At 42.3% G+C, this 12,584-nt stretch overlaps 1 protein-coding gene and 2 long non-coding RNA genes across 11 annotated transcripts in view; 2 read left to right on the plus strand and 1 right to left on the minus strand.

The window, feature by feature from the left end:
• Positions 1–8,944, minus strand: part of LOC110344005 (uncharacterized) — a 35,763-nt gene extending 26,819 nt beyond the window's left edge. The window contains exon 1 of the long non-coding RNA XR_015446972.1: positions 8,884–8,944. This is a non-coding gene — a long non-coding RNA (uncharacterized LOC110344005). The remainder of the gene's footprint in view (positions 1–8,883) is intronic.
• LOC147821477 (uncharacterized) lies at positions 1,373–5,652 on the plus strand. The gene is made up of 2 exons (XR_015446891.1): positions 1,373–1,665; positions 1,774–5,652. It is a non-coding gene; the product is annotated as an uncharacterized LOC147821477 (long non-coding RNA).
• A 102-nt stretch (positions 8,945–9,046) lies between the features above and the next one.
• Dnm1l (dynamin 1L) overlaps positions 9,047–12,584 on the plus strand; it is a 71,256-nt gene continuing 67,718 nt past the window's right edge. For 8 of the 9 annotated variants that reach the window (XM_087200185.1, XM_087200186.1, XM_087200190.1 and 5 more), the window contains exon 1: positions 9,047–9,234. In XM_087200185.1, the coding sequence (XP_087056311.1) occupies positions 9,133–9,234 (102 nt within the window). In that variant the 5' untranslated portion in view covers positions 9,047–9,132. Of the gene's footprint in view, positions 9,235–12,232; positions 12,317–12,584 lie in introns of all 9 variants that reach the window. The other variant, XM_087200194.1, reaches the window with a different exon arrangement.

Here is a 12,584-nt window from a genome sequence, read left to right on the forward strand (position 1 = left end):
TTGGCAAAAGAGGCTCTGCAGATCTTAGAATGGGGAGACGCTCTTGCGTGGTTTAGCTGAGTCAACCTCATCATGTGCTCTTAAAAGCAGAGAACTTTCGCTGGCTGTTGGCAGAGAGGTTTAATGACAGAAGGATGAAAACCACGTGGCATTGCTAGCTTTGGTCACTAACAAGTGTTGGGAGTGGCCTCGAGAATGTTTTTCGAAAAGGGCTGGAGGACTCTGGGAGAATGGTATGCAGCTCTGATGACACTTTATAGATAATTTTTTCTGGTACTGGGGATTGAACCTAGGGCCTTTGCACTGAGCTACATTCTCAGCGGTTTTTTTTGAGACAAGGTCCAAACTGCTAAAATACTCTGGCTGAGCTGGAACTTGCAGTCCTCCTGCCTCAGCCTGCCAGGGTGCTGGGATTACAGGTGTGCATCACCAAACCATCTGTGATGATGAGTTGATTTTAACCCAGTGACTTCCATGTCAGACTTCTGAGCTACAGAACAGTAAGATAATAAATTTTTGTTGTTTTAAACCACAAAGTCTGTGGTAATTTGTTAAGGTGGGAATGAGGAACTAATATAGCAGAGAAACAAGGTAGAAACCTGGTTTCCCTTTGCTCCTCAGATTCTCAGCCCCACTTGTCCCATGGCAGCTTCCAGAATGAGATCTCACAGGGCCCCTCGAGAGCCCCTCACCCCACTCCACAGGACAAACTGGCTTGACAGAATGAAATCAACCACACGGACAGAAGCAGACACAGAAGGAACAGTTCCAGTGCTCTCGGAGCCCCTGCTCCCAATCATTTCTGAGGCCAGTTAAACTATTATCACATGCAACCAAACTATCCCACCTAAGTCACAAACCTCTAGCAAGAGGGACAGCTGAAGGAGATGAGCTTTTAAAAAGGCCTTTTGAGACAACACCTGATACAGCTTAATGTGATTTCGCTGAATCCATACTGCAAAGGAACATATTATTCTACTCTCAAGAAGAAAGAACTTAGTGGCTAAGTGGCTTTCCCACAAGCAACTGTTCTGCCATTAAAATGTCAAAATCCAAATTGGTTTGCTTTGTTTCCTCCAGTAAAACACACTACACAGAGTATCCAGAGTCTCGCTGAAAAAACTTATCAAATTAGAACCACTCTTTTTCGAGGCCTCATCACTTCCTGATTCTTTTCCTCTGTTCCTGATTAACTCAATGCTTTAGGAGAGTTACTGGACAATCCTGTCTAATGGAGTGATAGGGAAATTTCTGAGCACTGACCACAAGACTTCCTTCTTTTAGGAAAAAAAAAAATGCATGTTAATATGGGGCTCTGGATATTCCAGCTTGTCTTATTTTCTTGTTGCTGGGTCAAAATACCTGACACCCACCAGTTAAAGGAAGAAAGGTTTATTTCAGCTCAGTTTGTGTGGAGAGCGAAAGGTTGAAATAACCTTCAGAGACCTCTGAGTCTCTTGAGAACATAATCAATCCTGGATATGCAGCTGGCACAAAAACAAGGATGGTTACTTGTAAAGAGAGTGGTTAAATAGAAAGAGTTCGAATGTCTGTAATGCAAGGGAATGTTATTCCCGGAGTTGTAAAGATACATTTGACCTTTTCCCTGGAAAATAATTAGTCGCCGAATTATGTACAGAGGAGGGGTTGGGGGTTGTGGAAAAGGTATAGAAAGGGCAATAAAGTGGGAAGAGGGGTCTCTCCTCCGCCTCTCTCTCCTTTTTCTTTTCCTCAGAGGTTTTGTTTTTCTTTCATCCTCTCCCCTCCTCTCAGGTACTGTTCGACTACTGACGGCTGGCACCGTCACAAGCGGCACCCGAACAGGGACCTGAGCATGAAGGACAAGGTGAAGGACGCCGCCGGATTGTGAGCTCGGATAAGTAAGTAGGGGGCGGTGATATAAGGTATAAGGACTACTAGTAGTCGGATGCTGTTTGCTCAGATATTAAAAAGGATGCTTTGGTCCCGTGGAGCTAAGGTAGGGCAACAGCAGTTATGTCATTTTTTAGAATTTGTGGAGAGAGTCTACCCATGGTTTCCCGAGGAGGGATCAATTAATTTAGAACTTTGGCTAAAAGTCGGAAAACAATTACAAGATTATTATGATCAGGAAGGGCCTTCCAAATTCCCTGTTGATGTGTTTAGCCTTTGGGGTCTTATCAAGGAGAGTTTAGATCCTCGTCAAGGGACTTCAGTGGGTAACTCACAAACAGACGCGGTTGCCTCTAGCCCGGAGGACATTCCAAACATAGATAAACAAATTGAGTGCCCTTCTTCAGCCCCCCCTCTTGTAGAAGGTTTAAATGAACCCCTCGACCCCTCTGGTGCCGCAGATTTAGAGGAGGAGGCAACTAAGTATAACTATGAGAAATGGCCTCCCTTTTCTCTAATAGCTCTTACTGAAAAAATGAAAATAAAAGATAAAAAAGATAAATCTGAAAATACCCATCCCTCAAATCCCTTAGATATGTTATGGTTTAATTGGAAATGGAAACAAAAGGAACAAGCGCTGTTGAAAAAACGGTCACTTCAGCCCAGCGTCCTGGCAGGGCTTGACCCTTTTCCTGAGGTTGCCCGCCCGGATCCTCAGCTAGATTCCCCTCCTGTCCCACGACTCTCATCCCCAGCGCCCCGCCCTCTCTCGGCCCTGCAGGCTACTTTACAGGCGGCCGCCGAGAGGGAGAGGGGAGGATCTGGTTGGGTTCCAAATAGTCTGTCCTGTTTGAGTTCGCTACTTCCTTATCAAGGACTTGGAGTTCTTTTTATATTTACAGGTATAAAAGCGCTTTCATTCCTTCTGATTTTAATTTCAAGAGATCTCTGTTAATTGACTATTCCAAAGTTTTTGACCAGTCATACAATTATAAATCTAATAATCATAAAAAGGATATTACGATTCAATTTGGCTAAATATATTTGAGTGCACTCTAATTTTATAAATTGTCTTATATGTTTGTCTGTTGTCTGTTGTTTGTCTGTTTGTACAGTTGAGCTCAATTTTTTTTTCTCTTTTCCTTTTCACCTTTTGAAAAATTTTTTTTTTAAAAAAGATATTCACCTATTGTTAAATTGGCTTACAGATAAATGTTATTAAATTAAAGGCATGCCTTCCTTCCCAGGTTGCTAATTGATCAAAGTGCCACTGAGATTTATTTTATAAAAGTAATGTGTATTGTCACCTACATGCAAGAATCAAATTGCAATAAACAGTTGTAAAATAAAAAGATATATATATATATTCTTATTCTTTGTCAAAATAGATAGAGACTGTGGGTACTCCCTTTGGTGAATAAAGAAGTGGCCACCCAAAAAATAATTATTCTGGTCTTAATTCACTAAAGGGACCCCCTAGTAATTTTTATAATCTTATGGGAGACACACCACAACAAATATTGTCTCAATATGTTGTTATAAATTGATTACATTGGTTATCATTGATGTTTAAACGCTAAATATGTTATTGTAAAATGTTTACATTGGTTAAGTTCTAAATATGTTATTGTAATATGTCCACATTGGTCATCTTCAAAAGCTTAATTTATGTTATTGTAATATGTCCACATTGGTCATCTTCAAAAGCTTAGTTTCTGTGTCATAAAAAAGAGAGTGTTATTAAAAAGATGGTTTTGGTACCAAACTACAGTAAAAAACATCAGGTTTTATGTAACTGTGATATGTATTACTGCTCCTTTTCTGGTGTTCAATATGTATTCATGCCCTCTAATTATGTGGGTCTTCCAACATATTGTTTATGGTAATAACCTTTTGATTCGGGTATTTGCCCTTCTCTTATGCTCCAGCCACCTATAAAAATAGACACACTTGTATGCTGATACATAAAACTGGTATACCCTATAATCCCCAGGGACAGGGGATTGTTAAATGAGCTCATAATACCCTTAAACATCAACTTCAAAAAATAAAAAAGGGGGAGTTATACCCCTTGTCTCCTCAGATACCCTTTTCATTTTGAATTTTCCAATGTATGAATAAGACACCCATCAATAACAGGATCATACCATGGGCCAGATGTAGAGTGGACCGGCCGGCCATCTATAACTTCACTGATCAACAAAAAGTGCTACAGGATTGGAATGCCCAATTGGACAACTGTTAAGGTGGGGCGAACACAGAACAGCAGTTGACTGTGGGACTTTGGTGAGTGCCTTCCGGCCCTTTTCAGCCCATGATATGGAAACTTATGGTTGCTATGGGAGGAATAAAAAGGATCGGTGTGGGACCAGATTCCGGGTTGGAGGGAAACATTACGGCTTGTGTGCCCCGACCCTATTTACTATTATTGGAAGGTTTTAAGATTGAATATGAAAATGGAACTCGTCAATTTGATGTAGTATGTGATAATTGTATATTGTCAAATTGTGTGAAATTTGGGTATCAAAATGTTTTAATAATTCATCAGCCCTCTTTTGTAATGTTGCCAGTTAACCTTTCAGAACCATGGTATGCAGAAAAAGGACTTCAAATACTGGAGAGTCTAAATGGTTTGTTAAAAAGAGAAAAAAGGGTGGCCGGCATGATTGTAGCCAGAATTGTTACTTTTATAGCATTTCTGACTAGCTTATCTACCGCTGCAGTTGCTTTATGTCAGTCTGTACAAACCGCAACTTTTGTAGATAATCTTTCAATGAATGTCTCAAGCCTTAGAGTTACAGGAAAACATTGATGTAAAAATGGAAGAAAAGTTGAATGCTCTTTTTGACATGGTAATATATTTGGGACGCTCCCTTGAAGCTCTCAAACATAGAAACCGTTTACAGTGCCATGCAGAATATCATTGGATTTGTGTCACTTCACCAGCTTATAATGTGACAGATTATAACTGGCAAGTGATCCAGGACCGTCTAAAAGGGGCATGGTCGCATGGCAATAAAACCTCCGACCTAGTAAAGCTCCATCAGCAAATATTGAGTATTCAACAAACAAGAAAAACAAGTCTGTCACCTGCACAGTTGGCACAGTCCCTTTATGACTACTTAAAAACCTTGGTGCCTTCCTCACTTTTTGCTAAACAAATAGTGATAGGCCTTAGGCTGTTGGCAGGTGGATTGTTACTTATGTTTCTTCTTTTCATTATATTTGGCCAGTGTGTTCGATCCATGTTCTCAATGATGGCTCCAGTTGCATTATCAGAAATTGATCACCCCTAAGCAAGAGGCCGGTTAGTCAATGACGGGTTTGAGACCAGGAGAATCTCTTACCAACCTAAGACAGGGAAGTTTCTCTTCTCAATGACGGGTAAGGTAGGATTCTGTCCTAGGATCTCACCTAAGACAGGCACGGTCATCTAATAAATAAAAAAGGGGGAATTGTGGAGAGCGAAAGGTTGAAATAACCTTCAGAGACCTCTGAGTCTCTTGAGAACATAATGAATCCTGGATATGCAGCTGGCACAAAAACAAGGATGGTTACTTGTAACGAGAGTGGTTAAATAGAAAGAGTTCGAATGTCTGTAATGCAAGGGAACGTTATTCCCGGAGTTGTAAAGATACATTTGACCTTTTCCCTGGAAAATAATTAGTCGCCGAATTATGTACAGAGGAGGGGTTGGGGGTTGTGGAAAAGGTATAGAAAGGGCAATAAAGTGGGAAGAGGGGTCTCTCCTCCGCCTCTCTCTCCTTTTTCTTTTCCTCAGAGGTTTTGTTTTTCTTTCATCCTCTCCCCTCCTCTCAGGTACTGTTCGACTACTGACGGCTGGCACCGTCACAAGTTTGTAGGTTTCAGTCCATGGTGTGCTTGCTCCAAGGCAGGGCAGCAGGGCAGAGGGGCACCGCAGAGGAAGCTTGCTCTGGGCATAGCAGCGGAAAGCACAGGCACCCAGGGGAGCAGGTGTACTGTACACAGGCGCCCTTCCAGGCCACGCCCACAGTGACCCACCCCCTCCCACCAAGCTTCCTCTCCCAGGATCACATCCAGCTCTAAGCCTAACAGTGGACGAATTCAGTATCGCACACCCATGATCCAGTCACTCCCAAAGCCCCACCTGAGTGTGTGAGGCTGTGCGGGTACACTTAGATATAAGCCATAACGCAGCCCAAGAGAAAAATTATAATTTAAATGGAACTACATAATACCACACAAAATTTATGACATTTTGCCTTCTGGAATATATGTAGGCTTGCACTTCTAATTTTGCCATTAGCAAACAGGTAAAGATCGTGTATAGAGTGTCACAAATGAAAAAATCAGTTTTGATTGCAGCATTTTTACACCAGGGCACTTGGACCCTTCAAAGAAGTTACTGATTGTGTTTATGAAGCTTAGCCCTGAGCCTCCCCCTCACTCAGCTGCCTTTTCTTGCTGGAAGGTGTAGACTGCTCAGTTTTCTATTTGAAAACAAGAAGTCCTGTGAACCAGAGGGCTGAGAAGCAAAAGGGTAGTATTTCACTATTAAATACTATCTTTAATTGAAAATAAATTAGCTTGGTGATAGAATTCTCTGCTAGATAAAATGGTTCTTCCCAGCAGATAATAAATCACTCAGGGAAACAATAAACTAACTTTCCCTCCTTGAAGATCTCCCGCTTACAGTCGTTCCCACTGAGAAATTCAAACTTGCCGCTGGATTTAAACCTTACCTCTGACTGCAGCCAAACATCTACCTCCACTATGTCCCCCCCACTTATGCCCCCTGCTCATGTAAGAGGTCACCTAGCCAGCCCCTGGCCGCTGCTTCCGGCACCCTGTCCCCTAATAAAGGGCTAGTACTGGGTGTTCGTGTTTTCATCCTCTCACTTGGGAAAAGACTGCTCTCCATTTTTTAGAGTTCTGAAATTTTTGACTCACTTTTTCTCTAAAAAATTTTTTTTTTTTTGCACTGGGGATCGAACTCAGGACCTTGCACTTGGGAGGCAGGCAGCGAAACCACTGAGCTAACTCCCTGGCCCTAAAATTTTTGTTTTTAAAAAGAGAACATGGGGCTGGGGAGTTAGCTCAGTGGTTCCGCCGCCTGCCTCCCAAGCACAAGGTCCTGCCTGAGTTCATCCCTGGTACCACAAAAACAAAACAAAACAAAGAACAAATGTTCACAAAGCCTGACAGGATACCAAAACACCAGTATTAAATCTTCAGATCTTAGTTATTTCATTCAAAAATATTTATTAATCCCAGCTGGGAACTTGGGAGTCTGAGGCCAGCACAGAATACAGTGAGTTCAAGGGCAGTCTGAATTACATAGCGAGACCCTGTCTCAAAAAACAAAACTATATATATAAAGTACATAGCCTTTGTCCTGCTCAACATATCAAGTATGTTTCCTGAGGTGACTGTGTGCACCTGTGCTGATCAATGGTACCCACTGAAGTTGAGCAGTGCACAACATCCATGACTCAGGTGGTTCCTGCTCTTAAGGAGATTAAATCAGCAACTTCTAGGAAGTCTTGTTTGAACTTTGACTCCTCCCCCTCAAACTGCCCCACTTGCTCCTATTACATACACCCAGCCACAGCATTTTACTTGTTCATTTATAATAGTATTACTATTGCAGATAGCTAAGTTAGTTTCAAATTATTATAAGGCAGTTAGACCAAGCTAGGCCCTCAGCCAGCATAGAAAAACAATTGAGGCAAGTTCACTGGTGAGCATTATAAAAAGAGTAACTACTACACCCAACACATACTTCCCCTAGCGATAAGTAGCAGTGATTGATATTCTAAATAGGTATCAATCACCTGGGTGGGGGACCAACCTTAACCCATCCCTTCCTGGAAAGATTCCTCACCCACCCCCACAGAAAAATCCTTGCTCGTTCTGTGTATGCCTGCTACAAGACTAGCTTCCCCTTTTGATCCCCATTTAATCCATACTACGTTACTATACTTATTGTAATCTTATTGGATGATCACAGTTTTGTCCCAACTCATGTCCAGCTTGTGATTTCCTATTGGAACAATACTACCTAAGCAACTGTATTTGTAATCTTACTAGTTGACTATTATTTTGTCACACCTTGAACGGCCTCACCTCAGGGCTTTGCTCCATAAAACTCCCCTGGGAAACAAGGTCCCCTTTCTGTCTCTCTTAGACAGAAGCTATCTTTATCTCAATAACTTTTTCCTATTCTTAACCTTTGTTGTTCCTAGAATTCATTCTTCGATTTTAGAGAACTCGAACTCAAGTTGTGGATATCCAGCAGGTTTGGGAGATATAATAAATACTTCTCTTGTTTGGAACAGGTAAGTACTGATGAAAAAACAGAGAAAAGGGGGCTTTTCCTCACTTGATTTAGTTCTTTGCTTGGAGACCTAGCAAAAAGCAAGGCAGTTTTCAGATCTCCACTTTGGCAGGAATCAGGACACAGCAGATAAAGATCTATATATAATATAGAAAATAAGGGCCAGTAATTCCCCTCTAAAACTCCAACACTCTTTTTAAGAGTTTTTTTTCCCCAAAAATGGAAAAGAAATCTATGTAAATAGGGAAGGGTGGAGGGGGTGAAGGGTGCACAGGTAATGGGGGAAAAAATAAGAACCAAGATTCATCATGCACAGGTACAAGCACCCAATGATAAATGTAAACGTATTGTATACCTAAAATGTACCAAAAAAAGAATTTTTTAAAAAAGTTTTTTTTCCCCTGAACACATTTAAAAAATAACAAAAACCCTGGAGAACCCAGGCTGGTTCTGTATGTTTGCAAAAGTGCATTCCCCACATTGTAGCACCTACGCACAGACCTTCCGCAGCCGGCGGGCGTGTCTGTGACCCTGAGGCATTAAGGCCTTCCCAACCTCATAAGCATCCTCATAAGGAACGGATATTCTAGTTAATTAAGAAAGACATCGCTAATATCTAGCATTTTCACGTCTCTCAGCGTCTCGCTCCCCAGGCTTTAGAGTGGACTCGCCAAGCTTCCATTCCTACCTACCACAACTGCTCGCCGGCCGCGCAGCCTCCTGGGCCTCGTAGGCATCCGCGGACTGCCGCTCGGGAACTACAACTCCCGGCAGGCTTTGCTCCCCCCCCCCCGCGGCGCAAGGCCTGCCGGGAGGGGCAGGGAGCGGCCGCCGGGTCCAATGGGTGCTGGCTCCAGAGGGGAGGGCAGAGGAGAAGAGGAAGGAGGTGGACTCTGGGCCCCGTCCCCATTCATTGCCGCTGCCGCCGTGTTTTGGGAGTAATGGAGGCGCTGATTCCTGTCATCAACAAGCTCCAGGACGTTTTCAACACGGTGGGCGCCGACATCATCCAGCTGCCTCAGATCGTCGTGGTGGGGACGCAGGTGAGACGCGGCCGAGCCCGGAGCGGGCCTGGCGAGCGGCCTCTGCGGCCTGGAGGACGGAGTCCCTGCGGGCCGGCTTCTCCGCACCTGCCCCCTGGCTGTGGCGCGCCCGGAGAAGAGCCCAAGGCCCGCGGCGGCGGGGCTGAGCTACGGTCCCTGCGACCCGGGGAAGGGAGCGCGGGCGGAACCGGAGCCTGCGGGCCGCGCGGCTTCCAAGGGCACCTGGGGGACGCGGGGCGCGGGCCGATGCGGACTCCGCTCCCTCCCAGGCTCGTTGCGGGGCTGCGGACCGCCCTGGAGCCGCGCGGGAGCGCCAAGGCCGCCTCTGGGTGTTCCTGGCCTGTGACCCCACCAACGCTTTCGAGGTAGCGCTGCAGAATCAGCAACGAACAAAAAATTAACTTCCAAAGTCTCACTCCTCTCTGGAGTTCTCTGGGTGCTAGGCAGGAACAGTCAGGTTTTCGGCTTAAGCGGTAGTTTTTGTTTGCCACAGTTCTGTGATTGTGACCTAAACTATGCACCAGGTTTTCTGGCATGTTCATGTCGGGTCTCTCGGAGAGAAATCATCATCTTTGCTATGCGAACAGGTTGAGCATGGATTTCGAGAGCGACAGAAGTCTGAGTTTCATTTTCTTTGCCTGCTTTCTTTGACTGAAGAGGAATCAGAACTTTTGTTAGAGTTCAGAGAAAAACATTTCACAGATGAGTTAGTATGTAGGTTTTAAGTGCCTTAATTTTTTAGTAGCGTCTTTTCTTTTGAGCTGCCGGTTTTCCCATTGTTTTCCGTGAGGTGAATCACTACCTCTTGCCACAAAATCAAAGTGTATATGGTAAAATTATGAGAAGGAACTAATGCTTACAATATTAGAAGATAACACAGTGCTGTAAACCATGAAAATTATAGACTTCTTGTACTTGTGTTGTTTTGCTTTTAAATAGTTAAAGCAATAGAAGTTATTTTTGAAACAAATATCCTTGGTCTAATACAGGACGAATATAGAGTCTGCTCAATTCTGCCTACATAATCCAGTATTTGAACACTTACTATTTGTAATGTTTGGAGACTCTGAATCAATAATAAATTACGACCAGTATTGTTTTTTGTACCGAGGATCGAACTTGGAACCTTGCGCTTTCGAGGCAGCGCCGGAACCACTGAGCTAAATCCCTAGGATCTAACGTATTTTGTTCTGTCTGGGACACATAATAGGTGCTCCATAAATATGTAAATGAATATTACTCACTATAACTGGAGAATATTTTAAAACACTAGGACTTTTAACATCAAAAGTAAAGTTTTATAAAAGAATTACAGAGGGGATAACATAAATTCAGTTTTCTTCAGTAGTAATTTGCAAGTGGTGTATAGCTGCAGACCAGAATTTTGCCTTATATTTTTAAGACTTTCAGTGCTTTGTAAGCATGAATCAGAGCTTGGGGCCGGGGTTTAGCTCAGTGGTTCTGGTGCCTGCTTTGCAGGCACAAGGTCCCGATTTCGATCCCCGGTACCAAAAAAAAAAAAAAAAAAAGAATCAGGACTATAGTGTATCAGCATAAACAGTTTAAAATCAAGAAAGATTCTTCTTACACAAAATAGCGTATCGGTCAGTAAACCTGTTGGTTGGCAAAATAGAAAGGAGCCTAGGAGAAAAGTAAAGACACGTTCATCTGAAAGCCATCAACATGTGCTGACAGAAACGTGTGCTAGCAGCGATGGTTCTATGCCACCTTTGTGTGTTGTTTGAAATTTCTCAAGGGATCAGTTTTTTGACTAATGAAGTTTATCTTTGTCCAACCTCTCATTAAGTTCAGTCCTTTATTACTCAGGTATGGTAGAAACAATTTCTTTTCTCCATATTTTCTTAGTATTTTGGGGAAGAAAAAAATCTCTTCTACTGGATTTGAATACAGTATACCACATTGGTGGTGAACCTATGGCACGCGTGTTTTCTTTTGAGACAAAAGATGTTAACATATGGGAGTTATTCTTTCTAGACTAAAACCTCAGTATTTAGTTCTAATTGCAGTGTTGGCATTTTGTGATACATAAGTAGGTTTTGGGTTGCAGTTTGGGCACTTGTCTCTAAAAGGTTCGCCGTCACTGGTACACCACGACTTTGTCATTCATGCCATTTTTACTATCTGATGTTGTGTAATATAAATATAGCACATATCTCACATTCTTGTTTTTTAAAAATTTTAATGTTCATTAGTGCATGTTTATGGTATATAATGATTACTTTCATTGTGGAGAACTAATACATGTACATAACACATCTTAGTTTTTAGGGTTTTTTTTTTTTTTTTTTGAGACAGTATCTTTTTAGTTCAGGCTGGCCTTAAACTTACTACGCATGTAGCACAGGTACTATATAGTTCAAGCTGGTCTTGAATTTACTAGGTATTTATGTATCCCAGACTAGCGTCAAATGACCTTTGCGGCGATATCCCTGCCTAAGGCTCCTGAGTGCTGGGATTACGGGGGTGCACCAACCGCCACATCCTGCTTTGCAGGTCCCATTTCGTTGAACTACTTAGAAACGTGATTCTCAGACTCCAGTGTGTGTAAGAGTCACTTTGAAAATACATTTCCTAGATCCCATTCCTAGAGATTTTTGGTTAAGTTTGCAGTAAGCATGGTAACATTGGTGATTTTGATGCAGATGGCTCATAGACCCTAAGCTGAAAAGTGTACAAGTGAATCATTGAATTTTATAATGCACAATACTAAAAAAAGCAGGAATAATTCAGGGAGTTGTTTCTAAGAGTAGATGGTACAGTTTTAAACTATGATTTCTTAAATTGTGCAATTAATAGTTACTTGGGGACTAATGTGTTGGAGGCATTCAGGAGAATCATGTTTACTGGTATTATTCACATTTTTTATTAGTTAGCTAAGTAAATTGCTTTTTTCTTTCTTTAGCTGAGATCGTCTGTGTGGAAAAAACAGAATGGGGAGTAAGAAAGTTGATATTTTACCCCATGGTATTCTTTGCAGGTGGAGAAGGAGATAAGACTTAAACAACTTTTGTGAAAATTTAATCACTATTTAAGTTGAGAACTGGAAGGGAAAGTCCTCCAGGTATGTAATTCAGACCGTCACCTAGAACAGGCCCTCAATGTAGGTGACATTAACCCAAGACTCTGGCTTAGTGTTGCTCCCACTGTTCACCTTGCCTCTTGTTTCAGTGATCTTAGGACTCCATCTTCAGTAATTCAGACTGATGTGAAAAGGGAAAGGGATTTGGGTTTAGATGGCCAACTTGTAAACCAGCTTTTTAAATCTGACATGAACAAATTCATAAAACATAAAATTCACTATTATAAAGTATGCAATTCTGTGGTTTGTA

This window comes from Heterocephalus glaber, unplaced genomic scaffold, assembly GCF_053883595.1.
Source record: "Heterocephalus glaber isolate CG9 unplaced genomic scaffold, H.glaber_assembly_v1.0 deba00001733, whole genome shotgun sequence".
In the NCBI taxonomy this organism is placed as follows: Eukaryota; Metazoa; Chordata; class Mammalia; order Rodentia; family Bathyergidae; genus Heterocephalus; species Heterocephalus glaber.